This window comes from Netta rufina, assembly GCF_964035555.1.
Source record: "Netta rufina genome assembly, chromosome: W".
Taxonomy (NCBI): Eukaryota; Metazoa; Chordata; class Aves; order Anseriformes; family Anatidae; genus Netta; species Netta rufina.
This window is the reverse complement of record NC_140139.1, coordinates 13,508,415-13,522,163: the sequence shown is the minus strand read 5'-3', so window position 1 is coordinate 13,522,163 and position 13,749 is coordinate 13,508,415. Positions and strand designations below refer to the sequence as shown.

General features: G+C 44.7%; 1 protein-coding gene across 2 annotated transcripts in view; it reads right to left on the bottom strand.

Moving 5' to 3' along the window:
* Nucleotides 1–13,489, bottom strand: part of LOC311220791 (E3 ubiquitin-protein ligase KCMF1-like) — a 132,691-nt gene extending 119,202 nt beyond the window's left edge. For both annotated transcript variants that reach the window (XM_084304378.1, XM_084304379.1), the window contains exon 1: nt 13,359–13,489. In XM_084304378.1, the coding sequence (XP_084160504.1) occupies nt 13,359–13,374 (16 nt within the window). In that variant the 5' untranslated portion in view covers nt 13,375–13,489. The remainder of the gene's footprint in view (nt 1–13,358) is intronic.
* Between the last annotated feature and the right edge of the window lie 260 nt (nt 13,490–13,749).

Sequence of the window (13,749 nt, the reverse complement as noted above, 5' to 3'; positions counted from 1 at the left end):
CTTCCCACTGATCCTAACCCATAGGGACTCAACCTTATCATTCCCAGACTCAAGTTCCACAACATCAAAACTCTCTCTGATATAGAGAACCACACCACCACCCCTTCTATGCTGCCTGTCCCTTCTGAAGAGCCTATAGCCAGACATTGCAGCACTCCAGTCATGAGAGTGGTCCCACCACGTTTCCATGATGGCAACCAAGTCATAGCCTGCCTGCCGCACGATGGCTTCCAGCTCCTCCTGTTTGTTACCCATGCTGTGTGCATTAGTGTAGATGCACTTCAGCTGGGCCATTGCCTTCTCTCCCAGCCTTGCCATTGTTCTCCCTGGCACAGCTCCAACAAGTCTTATTTCAGCCCCGTCCCCCTTCTTACCTAGTTTAAAGCCCTCTCAATGAGCCCTGCCAGCTCCTGACCCAGGATCCTTTTTCCCCTTAGAGATAGGGACCCATCTGCAGCCATCAGGCCGGGTGCCGAGTAAAGCACCCCATGGTCAAAAAAAAACAAACTTTCTGTGTTGGCACCAGCCTCTGAGCCACATGTTTAACAGGTGGGCTTTCCGTGTCCTCTCTGTACCCCTCCCTACCACCGTAGGGATAGATGAAAACACCACCTGTACTCCTGCTCCATCCACTAACCGTCCCAGTCCCCTAAAGTCCCGTTTGATGGTCTTCAGGCTTCTCTCTTCAGTGTCATCACTACCTGCCTGGACTATTAAAAGAGGATAATAGTCAGAGGGGCGAACCAGGTTGGGAAGCTTTCTGGCAATGTCCCTGACCCTAGCCCCAGGGAGGCAACAGACTTCCCCATGGGTAGGGTCAGGCCAACAAATAGGGCCCTCTGTTCCCCTGAGAAGGGAGTCGCCCACAACAATCACCCTTCTTTCTGTCTTGGTGGAGGCAGTCCTGAGGCGTGGAGTCGACTTCCTCACCCTAGGCATCCTCCTGGGTAGACTTTCTACCTCTTCCTCACCTACCGGTCTCTCAAGCTCCAGGGCCTCAAACCTGTTGTGTAAGGGCACCTGGGAAGGTGGGGCCGGCAGGAGGAGGCATCGCCTGTGATGTTGAGCAGGGATCTGTTTCCATTCCTCCTCAACTCCTAGGTCCCCTCCCCCTGCCGACAGCAACAGGGCAGGGGATCCACCCCCATTTGGGGTGTCTTACCCCGGTACCTGTCCTTCAGGCCCTGTTGCTCCACCAGTCTATCTCCTGCTCACACTCCCTGATATCCCTCAACCTCTCGACCTCATCCTTGAGTTCTGTCCAATCACTTTTTAAATTCAGACAGGCTTGGTGCAGTGACTATGTCCCTAGGGAGCCTGTTCCAGTGTGCAACCTCCCTCTCGGTGAAGAACCTCTTCCTGATGTCCAGCCTAAACTTCCCCTGCCTCAGCTTAACACCATTCCCGCAGGTCCTATCACTGGTGTTTATAGAGAATAGGTCACCTGCCTCTCCACTCCCCCTCACGAGGAAGTTGTAGACCACAATGAGGCCCCCCCCCTCAGTCTCCTCCAGGCTGAACAGGCCCAGTGTCCTCAGCTGCTCCTCATACGAAAATGGGATGAAATATGGTATACTGATATGTTGTTTCAGAATCATGGAGGGAAAAAGGTATGGAATTAAGTTGGTCCTTGACTAAGACTTTGGTGAAAGTACAGGCTGGAGAACAATAAAAAGAAGTGTTAAAAGGGTTAGTGAAAGTGTTAAAGGTGTGGTACGTAGTGTTTGACAGAACTGTTTGAAGTTGATTGAGCAGAGAAAGAGGATGTAGGCATTATCTAAGTAACAGTCTAGAAGTTCTGGTATATGGAGCATCTCTTCCTGCACTGACTTTGGTGTCTGCAGGGAGGTTTCTCACTTCTCGCTCTCCCAGCTGCTGTTGAGCAGCAGGTTGTTTGTTTGTTTTCATGGACGTGCTCTAACAGAAGCACAAACAGCGTTGCTCATTGCTCGGCTCTGAGCAGCAGCAGGCCCCTTTGGAGACAGCTGAAATTGTCCCCCCAGAACCTTGCCATTGAACCCAATACACTGGGACAGCTAGGTCATTACTGGCCTGTAAAGTATCATGGCTTAAATTAACTAATGAAACCCTAAAGGTGACAGGGGTAGAAGAGATTGAGATAACAGTGCTACTTTTAGGGGACATGAGGCTGAGACTAGGGATAAAACAATCATTGGGCAATTACTGTACACACCCAAGGCAGGGACTAACTTGTTGGGAAGGGATTTGATGATGAAATTGGGCATTTGAATAGTAAATTGCTAGACTGGTGTCCTGGTTTCAGTTAGAACAGAATTAATTTTCTTCCTAGTAGCTGGTGGAATGCTGTGTTTTGGCTTAGGATGAGAAGAGTGCTGATAACACCCCGATGTTTTAATTGTTGCAGAGCAGTGCTTATACCAAGCCAAGGACATCTCAGCCTTTCGCTCTGTCCTGCCAACAGGCAGGCTGGGGGTGCAGTAAGAGCTGGGAGGGGACAGACCCAGCACAGGTGACCCAAACTAGCCAAAGGGGTATTCCATACCATCTGACGTCATGCTAAACAATATATAGGGGTGGCTAGCCGGGGGGAGGGGGCCGGACTGCTCGGGGTTAGGCTGGGCATCGGTCAGCGGGTGGTGAGCAATTGCATTGTGCATCACTTGTTTGTACATATTATTATTACTTTCCTATTATCACCATTGTATCATTATTATTATTATTATTGTTATTATTATTTTGTTATTATTTTTTTTCCTGTCTTATTAAACTGTCTTTATCTCAACTCACGGGCTTCACTTTCTATTTCTCTCCCCCCGTCCCAGAGAGGGAGGGGGGAGGGTGAGCGAACGGCTGCGTGGTGTTTAGCTGCCGGCCGGGTTAAACCACGACAACTGGAATAATGGTGTTATTAATGGGGTGCTCTCAGATCCTGAGAGCAAAGATATATTTGCCTCTGACTGGAAAGATCCTGAAACAAGGCAGAAGCAACAATACAGATAGACAGTTTTACCTCAGGGGTTTACAGGGCCACCAATTTATTTGGACAAGGTCTAGAACAAATTTTAGAGCAATTCCAACCTCCCGAGGAGGTGTTACTGTTACAAATATGTGGATGATCTTTTATTGTCAGGACAGGAGAAAACAGTTGTAAAGGAAGCCACTAACAAGCTATTCAACTTTCTGGGAAAGCAGGGCTTGGGAGTACTGAAAAATAAATTACAATACGTAGAAAAAAAGTCAAATATTTAAGGTATCTAGTGTCTGAGGGGGAATGAAGAATAAATCTAGAGAGGATTCAGGGAATTGTTGAAAACTAAGAAAGAACTAAGAAGCTTTAAGAAAAAGATTTTTTTATTTTTTTTTTAAGGAATCAGGAGCCACGAAGTCTGAAGGAAAATGGATACTCCCTGATGGGAAAGAAATGCTGAATAAAGCACCAATGAGGCAAATATTAATTGTTTTACATCGAGAGAGTCATTGGGAGGTGCAAGCAATGTGTGATGTTGTGCTAAGTATGTCTGTATAGGAATATACACTTTAGCGAAGCAAATATGCAGAGGATGTACCATATGTCAAAAGGTAAATAAAAAGGTCATCCATAACCCACCTAGAGGGGGGACATAAGCCAGGGATTCGACCTTTTCAAAGTATTCAGGTAGACTTTACTGAGTTACCTAAAGTAGGGAGACTTAAGTACTTATTTGTCCTAATTGACTACGTGACTGGATGGGTGGAAGCTTTCCCCTCGGTATCTGCCACTGCAAACACAGTGCCTAAGGTATCACTGGAGCAAATAGTCCCTAGATATGGGATAGTTGAAAACATTGATTCAGATCAAGGAAGTCATTTCACTTCACAAGTACTGCAAGGATTAATGCAGGCCTCAGAGACTGAATGGGATTTCCACACCCCCTGGCACCCCTCCTCTTCTGGGAAGGTGGAGCAAATGAACCAGACATTAAAGAAGCAATTAACTAAGTTAGTGTTAGAAACCCTACTTCCTTAGGTGAAATGCTTACCCTTAGCACTCCTCCAGGTTCAAACAGCAGCAAGAAAGGATATAGGAATTTCACCATGAGATGCTGTTCAGATTACACTATCTGGGCAGAAGGGATGAGATAACACAATTCAAAACAAGAGTTTTCTTAAGAACTATATTCTGGAGTTGTCCTCTTTCTCATCTCTTAGGACCCGTGGGCTGTTGGCTCAAACCCCACCTCTGGAATTCCCCATTCACCACCATCAACCAGGAAATTGGGTCCTGATTTGTGTAGTGGGTTTACGTGGCAAGGTTTTGGTAGCAGGGAGCCATAGGGGTGGTTTCTGTGAGAAAGATCTAGAAGCTGCCCCATGTTTGGGAAGGGCCCCATTGTTTTCCAGATCTGAGCCAATAAGCGATGTTGTTTTGCGCCTCTGTGAGAGCATATTTAAGACAGGGGAAAAAACGCTGCACCACACAGCAGCCGGGAGTGAGAAACAGCCTTGCAGGTTCCAAGGTCAGTGTAGAAGGAGGGGGAGAGGTGCTCCAGGAGCCGGAGCAGAAGTCCCCTGCGGCCTGTGGTGAGGACCATGGTGAAGCAGGATGTCCCCCTGCAGCCCATGGAGTACCACGGTGGAGCAGGGTTCCACGCTGCAGCCCGTGGAGGAGACCATGGTGGAGCAGGTGGCCCTGCACCGATGGAGGCTGCCGCCTGTGGAAGACCCCTGCCGGAGCAGATTCCAGGCCGGACCTGTAGCCCGTGGAGAGGAGACCACGCAGGAGCAGGTGACCTGGCAGGAGCTGCTGCCCGTAGGGGAGCCAGGTTGGAGCAGTTTTCTCCTGAGGGATGGACCCCGTGGTACGGACCCATATCTGGAGCAGTTCTGGAAGAGCTGCTGCCTGTGGGAAGCCCACGCCGGATCAGTTCATCAAGGACTGCATCCCGTGGGTGGGACCCCACAGCACAGGGGACGAGAGTGACTGAGAAGGAGCGGCGGGGAAGAAGTGCTGTAGACTGACCATAACCCCCATTCCCCCGTTCCCCTGCGTCGCTCGGGGGGAGGAGGTGGAAGAGGGTGGATGGGGGGGAAGGTGTTTTTGTTTTTTTTTTTCCCTTTGTTTCTCACTTCTCTCGCTTGTTAGTAATAGGCAATAAATCTTACTATCTCCTTATGCCGAGTCTGTTTTGCCCATTACAATAATTATTGCGTGATTTTCTCATCCTTATCTCAACCCTTGAGCCCTTTTCACATATTTTCTCCCCATTCCTCCTTGAGGAGGGGGAGTGAGAGAGCGGCTGTGGTGGAGCTCGGCTGCCCACTCGAGCGGAACCACGACAATTTGGACCTGGAAAGAATCCAGAACTCCAGCCTGAATAGGAAGGACCATTCCAAGTACTACTAACCACTGAAACAGCCATAGGAACTGTGGAAAAAGGTTGGACTCACTATACTCAAGTGAAATCACCTGTCGACCCTAGTACCTGGGAAGTTATTCCTACAGAAGACTTGTTGAAAGTTAAAGTCAAAAAGAAAAGACTCAGAGCAGGATAAAAGCTTACAATTATAAACTAACCTTTTATTTTCACAGGTGACTGAGTGTGACTTGAGATTGAGAGAAAGGACTGACCTATAGGGAATCGAAGTGCTCCCAAGGGGTTTTTGTTCTAGCAGTACTGTGCATCTTATTCTTTGTATTGATAATTGTATTGATAATTATTTGGAAACCTAAGGGTTAAAAATAATGGCAAAGAAAAATCAACTATTAATTTTTGTTTCTAGTGATTGTAGGCTTCAGAGAAGACCTTGGTCAATTGGCAACTTGGAAAAGGCATAGCAAAGATGGGATACCCTGTCAAAATATGGGTGACTGTGACAGAGGGTTATGTACCACAATCCGTCACGTTTGATGCTTGTGAGGTGTTAGCTTGTGGAGACTTAAATGCCCAATGACAATTGAGCAGAGAGAACAAATAACTGGGAGAGACCCAACAGCCAAATTGAGAACAGCTAAATGGAAATGATTCTCTATTGCCACCAAAGATAGGAAGACACTCGAGGAAAAAACAGGAAGCCCTCTTTGAAATGTGGCAATTGTCACAGTTAAAGAAATAAAAGATCTTAGGCAAACATTTGAGATTGAAACAGGGTATGGGGATGCAAATGCCTGGATAGAATGGATCAAATATACTGTCCAGAGTCCCAACCATAGCAATTGCTATGCTTGTGCCTCAGGATGACCGATTGCCCAGATAGTGCCCTTCCCATGGGGGTGGACTAAGGATTCCCAGGGGATGCAATGTATGATTGCATTGTACCAAGAAAAGACTGCCTGGGTAATTGAGGCCTATAAGTCTCTCTCTTTGCTGTTCCCCTCCTTGCGTGATAGCAGTATCAGGGTTCCCCCTGTATTCTCTACAGCTGTAGGTAACCATACAGCTTGCCTCTCACAGCAGGGTATGAGTGCTACCCGGCATCTGGGAGACTTTGCCTTGTGCATGAGGACCTTGAATGCTACCGAGGACTTGATGGGAAACTGCTCAAGACTTGAGATCCCCAGGGCGGATCTCTGGTGGTACTGTGGAGGGAAGATCTTACGGTTCACCCTACCATCTAATTGGGGAAGCACTTGTGCACTTGTTCAATTAGCTATACCCTTCACCCTGGCATTTGAAAGAGAAACATCACAAATACCCAAAAGAAGTTAAAGAAGCTTAGGAGTATCATTCGATGATAGAGTGTACATAGATTCTATTGGGGTGCCTAGAGGAGTTCCTGATAAACATAAAGCCAGGAATCAAATTGCTGCAGGGTTTAAGTCGTCATTGTTCTGGTGGGTAACGATCAATAAAAATGTGGATTGGATTAATTATATTTATTATAATCAGCAGAAATTCATAAATTATACAAGGGATACGATAAGAATCGCTGAACAACTAGATGCCACCAGCAAAATGGCTTAGGAAAACAGGATAGCATTAGATATGATGCTCGCAGAGAAAGGAGGCGTGTGTGTGTAATACTGAGCAACCATTGTTGCACTTTTATACCCAACAGTACTGCCCCAGATGGCACAGTAACTAGAGCATTGCAAGGGCTTACCACCCTTGCCAGTGAATTGGCAGAGATGGTTGGAATCTTGGTTTGGTAAATGGAAAGGGATGGTAGCGTCCAAAGTGAAGAAACATCACCACTTCAAACAGTAAAAAAAAAAAAAAAAAAAAATCAAAAGAAGTTTGAAATTTAACAGGTCAGCAACTGAAGGCCATGTACTGTCTGCGAAGCATTGGATAGGTTGTAAACCTGGATTACCCCGTCAATGGGGAAACAGGAGAGGGTCCTGGTCATCGAGACAAAGTATATGAACTGTACTATGTGACTAGTAGGTATGTTCCTGCTTGTGGGACGCCCACCACCGCAGTCACAAATAAAATTGCTACTTCACTGAGATTCTCACCTGAGCTTAAGTTATTGGCTACAGAGTGTTTCTCACAGTGAGAAACAAAGACAAGAACTAAAACACCTTCCCTCAACCCACCCGTTCTTCTTAGGCTCAACTTTGCTCCTACATTCCCAGCCATTCTACTTCTACCACTGTTACAGGGGAAACGTAGAATAGAGGGCTGTGTTTAGTTCATAACAGTTCATCTCTGCCACTCCTCCTTCCTCATGCTTTTCCCTTTCTCCTGCAAAAGCTCCTCTACACAGGCAGTGGTTCATCTCAAGAGCCAGCTCCAGTGAAGACCCCTCCATGCATTGCAAGGAAATACACCTGTTCCTGCACAGTCCCCACTCCAGGGGCTGCAGCTCCCTTCTGGAGAACTCCTGCTTGGGTCTCACTCTCACACCATGGGGCTGCTCTGACATGGTTCCCTCACTCCATAGGGAAATACCTACTCCTGTGCAGCTCCTGCATCCAGATCTATCCCACATCCACTGTTACCACACCCCTCGCCAGGAACCTGCTCCTGCTCAGTGGCTCCCACCAGGCCACCCCTGTTGGCCCTTGCCATGCAAACACAATACAAGTGGCAATAACAGTAAGGATCACGTTTACATAAGAACATAATTATCATTGGTCCCGGGCAACCTGTTCTAGGTGGCCCTGCTTGAGCAAGGGCACCAGACCAGATGACCTCCAGAGAGGAGATTACCTCCCCTCCAACCTAAACCATTCAGTGATTCTGTGATCATGAGTTCAAATCAGATTCAACTGATGCCTCAGGGAAACGTGTAGGAACTTCACAGAATACCAGATACTCTACTGCAACCTTTTTATCTAATAGATAAGAAACACGAAATATGAAGTTTGAGATAGAATTCAAAAATTTAATCCTTCAAACTGGAAACCAGGTGGTACTGACAACTTTTTTTAAATGGAAAAGTATTTCATAGTCTAGCTGTACACTGAAGAAGTGCTTCTGTTAATCTGTTTCTAATCGGCATCTTTAATAATACAAGAACATGAGGTTATTCAATTATGAAAAAGTTATAGGCACTCTTGATCTATATTATTTAGGCTATTCATGGTTCTTTAGATTCTGTCAGCCTTGAAAGTAAAGATTTTTTTTCGGTCTCTATTCATGCAATAGTTCCGTGTGTGTTCTCTCCCCCACAACACCCTGAATCATATCACTTCTTGAATTCTTGGTAGGGGATCAAGCTGCATACGATACTTTATAACACTTGTGATAGTTAATTTAGGCAGCACTGTCCAATTTCAGTAAGTTTGATCGCCTTCTTATCATTACTCCATTTTAACAGCCTTTAAGTTAGATGGACAAATGTAGTAAAGTTCCTTAGGTCAAAAAGGCATTTTGTTGGGAAGCTTCAGCCAAAACATTACTAGAAACTGAAATAAGGAAAAAGCCACTAATTTGCTCATCTCAAAATACATGCATCAGGCCACGATTGAAATCCATAAACAACAGTTTTATATGATAGTCTTTTATAGAAAAGTATTAAGTTCATTCAACACACAAAGTTATAAATTGTGTTCGTAAACAAGTACTTAGTATCTATTTTATCCTATTTGCTATGAAACTTAATTTAATGCACACTTTTCAAAATCTACACTGAGCACAGATTAATTTTTTCATAGAATATCTCGGGTTGGAAGAGACCTTAAAGATCATCTAGTAACAGCCTCCCTGCCATATGCAGGGATGCCACCCACTAGATCAGGTTGCTCAGGGCCTCATCTAACCTGATCTTGAGCACTTCCAGGGATGGGGCATCCACAATCCCTCTGGGCAACCTGTTCCAGTGCCTCCCTCATCACCCTCCACGTGAAGAATTTCTTCCTAACATCCAACCTAAATCTCCCCACTTTCAGTTTAAAACCATTCCCCCTTGTCCTGTCATCTGTCATTATCTGATTGAGCAGAGTTGCTCTCTCTCTCGTTTTTTTTTTTTGTTTTGTTGTTTTGTTTTTTATTATAAGTCCCCTTCAAGTACTGAAAGGTCACAATGAGATCACCCTGGAGCCTTCTCTTCTCCAGGCTGAACAGCCACAGCTCTCTCAGCCTTTCTTCATAGGAGAGGTGCTCCAGCCTTCCACAGCCTGGAAGCACGTTTATACAGCAATGAAACGCTCTACACATCAGTGAGCTTGATTTCAACACTTCTGTGGTATTTTCCTCCCTGTGTAATGAATGAAAATTACAACATAGAAAGATTAGAATCAAAACTCTAGATGCCCACTTTGAAATAATACCCATCTTTAGAAAATTAAATACTCTGGAAAAAATCCATTCAGAATTATCTCAAAGCTCATCATCCAGGTATTAGAGTTGCAGCTGTGAATGCTCAAAAAAAAAAAAAAAAACACCTCTTCAGCTGGTCCTGCATAAAGAAACATACAGATAGCAACCACTTGTGAACTCTTGTCAAAATGATTTATCTGTCATTTCCTAGAAACTCCATAGGAAAAGTGGGAATCAATCCAACTTTTCACCACCACCACCACCACCTGCCCCCCCCCCCCCCCCCCAAAAAAAAGTCAACATCATAAAAATACTTTCTTTCTATAATGCCTTGTCTCCTTGTTTACTGCCCACCTCCAAAAACAGAACAAGGGTCCTACGTATGACTGCCTCCTTCTCTAAACACCCTTGACAAGGCACAGTAGGTACCACAGAGAAGATAATGCGCAGCCATGTAATTTCACAGTACAGGTACACAGAGGACCGAATTAGGGTTCTCCCCATAACCTAGTTCTGACACATCCCAATTCTTGAGTGCTCAACTTGACAGCCTCGCTGTTCTGAGCAGCTTCTTGAATGCAGTAACATTCTTCATATCTTACCAGTAAACATTGCAGCAGTAAGAACAAACGCGTGATCCCACTGAAATAGACACTTTAAGGTATCTGAAAAGTTAACTTCTCCCTGTACTTTTATTTTCAACAAGTATATTTCACTTATCTTGTGCTATTCATGCATTAAGTTTATTTAGCTCTTCCTAAAGTTCCTTGGAAGACCTTCCAGTAATCACCAGCTCAAATTATTATCTCATTTGCAAATGTTTCTGTCCCACTACTCCCCCTCCAAAATAATTTGATAATTTGAAGTTCTATATTAGTTCCATTTCTGAAAGTACTCAGCTATCAACCTTTTGCTATTAACTATTTAAGTCTACTTTCTTCTCCCATCTCCCAACTTCTGATTCACATGATAACAATTTCTCACCACAAAGCAAAGAAAACTGCTAAGAACCTAATAAAAAATAAGTTCTATCAGATACTTCAGAGCCCTGAGACATTGGAATTCAAAATCCTCCATTATTTATCTTCTCAAATACATCCTTTCTCAACACAACACTAATTCCAGCAATAGCTAGATTACTAAATCAATCAAGCCTTATTTGTACCTTCAAGAATAAGCCATTTTGACAAGAACAGGCAGCAGAGAGACAATTTGCTAACATGACTGAAGCTCACTTATCTCCTATACCTTATCCTTCCAAAAACAACTTCCATCAACTAGTAGATTGAAAGCTCTCAGCAAAAACAGATCCTACACATCAAGGTAACTTATTCTAATCCTACAACTAATTTAAAATTAACTTGTCAATTGTTAAATTGGTAATAAACGAAAATCATTAAGAAAACTCAATATAAACCATTTTCCTATATAAAAAAAGGAAAGTACAACTGTGGCTGCAGCTTTATATCTCAGTTTTGATGTGTTTTCTTCCTTTTATGTATTTAAAGATGTTTACGTTAACGATGTAACATCAGGAAAACACATTTCAGCTTATCAGAAGATAACTATTTCAATTTCTAAAATGGAGTACAACTTATTATTTCTTCCTTCTCCTCCACCCCCCCCCAACAAAACCTAACATCCACTAGAAACAGACTCAAAGTAACCTCTATCAGAAACATACTTCAAAAAAAAAAAAAAAATCAATAATTCTCCTTTATTAAAGCATCACCCCAAACTGAAATATTTTTACTAAGTACTACAACCAATTTTTTGCCCATTTTTGCCCAGAAAAGTTGTGGATACCCCATCCCTGGAAGTGTTTAAGGCCAGGTTACATGGGGCAACCTGGTCTAGTGGAAGGTGTCCCTGCCCAGGGCGGGGGGGGGGGGGGGGGTGGAATTAAATGATCTTTAAGGTCCCTTCCAACCCAAACCATTCTATGATTCTATAATTTAACAGTATTTCAGAGACTCCTAAGAGAGTTAACACTGAGCAATTTGAGATCAACACATCATACTACTTGTGTATGTATGTACAGTGCAATCTAACAAGTCTATACCATGCTACAATACTTTAAATTACATACAATTGTTATCTATCAGAGCAGCAGTTTACAGAGTACTTTCTCCAACAAAAACACAAAAAAACACATTTGTTATTAACCCTCATCTTACTCACCGTTGTTAGCCTTTGCCTCATTATCTACATAGTATACAGATAAACCAACAACCTCACCCGACCTCTTTAGAAAAAGAAAGAAAAAAGTGCATCATAATCAGAAAAGAACCAAGAGGACTCGGTAATTTTACTAGAGAAGTGTTAGCAGATTCAGGCAAGACTGATCTTTGATACACATGCACGCACACGCACTAACAAAATGCAAAATATTGTAGCTATACACTGAATACCCATCATACTTATTCCTTAATAGAGTGTTATCATACTCTGTTTAAGCATCAAGCTACCAACCCTCCATCTGGAAATCGGTATTATTACTCACTACCACAATTCTAGAGCACTGCTTTCAAAATATTAAGATTAAATAAAGATGTCTCCATTCCTTTCAAAAAGATTATTTTTATAGCTCTATAAGAGTTAAAATCATGTACAGAAACACGTGCTAAATTTAGTTCCTAACAGGAAAAAAAAAATCTTAAGAAACAAGGCATGATTTTTACAGAATGTTTTTTTTTTTTTTTTTTACTAGTCCAACTACCTGTAAGGAGATAGAAAAACAACATCCGTGTATTTCCTCTTTTAAGATACAGAAGTAGAACAGATTACTTCTCAAGCTACCAAAATACACCTAAACAAGGCCATAAAGACTGTGCAAACTCTTTTTCTCCCAATCCAAATACCACAGCCAACTACATGCATGAGTTGCTTCTCCACCTGCCATGCAATCTCTCCACCTTCGTTATACAAAAACAGACCTTCCACTTCCCCTAGATGCCAGGCCACCTTCTTTGCACTGCTTCCCCTTGAGCACTACCCTCCTTGTACCTCATGCCCCACAGTCCCTTCCCCACTTCCATACCCTAAGAAACTTGGGGATATTTTCCTCACAGGGAGTATATCACGGTAAGCCTAACTCCCCTTTCTCCCCTGCACCCCTTCTCCCTTCACAATTCAAAGGACCGTGTCAGCAAACCACACTGACACACACCGACACACACCTCCCACCCCCAGCACTCCCATGCACCTTGCACTCCCCAAATAGATTCCCTTAGGGCGATCCTTTAAACACTAGAGTAAGAGGAGTGAAAATAAACAGCTGTCCTGTTTCCTCCCCTATATTATTTGCCTGTCCAGGGCAAAACAAAGCCTGAACCGCAAGCTAGCGAGGGACACAGACCAAGCCTGTCTCAAACCGTAGCAGGCCCCTCAACCTCAGCATACGCGGACCTGGCATCCGCACTTACTGGCGACAGAAAAGGAACTCAGAGTCTACCCGTAACGGCCACCTCCTCCCGTCCCGTAACACTGCAAAGCTAGACCTGGCCGCCACATTCCTCCTCTTCCCACCACGGCCACTTCCCGCGACCGACTCCACAGGCCCCGCTCTCAGTGAAGGCAGCGCCGCCATGTTGACCCACCTCACACAGCGGCATGACAGACCCTAATGCCATATGAAGCTCAAGGATACCTCCTTCTTTTTCTTCCCACCACCTCCCCCCTTGGGTCTCTCACCTTCATGTCGGGACATCCTAATTTTGAAGCTACAGCCTAGGCCTGTCCCCAGGCTCGCGCTGGGCTGTTCAGGCGTCTCTCCAGCCTAGGTTCCTCCCTAGGCACGAAGCAAACAAGCGACTGAAGCGGGGGGGGGGGGGGGGGGGGGAGGGGGCACAGAGGAGTCTGTTCCGACCGCCCCAGCCTGCTTCACTCTAACTCCCTCCCTCGCAGGGGGAGGAGGGAGAGGGTGGATCCACCAGCGGCGATTTCTTTAGCACCGCGATACAGTGAATCTTAGGCCCCACCGGAACCTAACTACGCCTTCCTTTTCCGCCGCTGTAATCCACACCCCTCTTCCTTCTTCTTCCTGAGTATTCACCCCTGTTTCCTCTTCTACTGCTACAGTGAC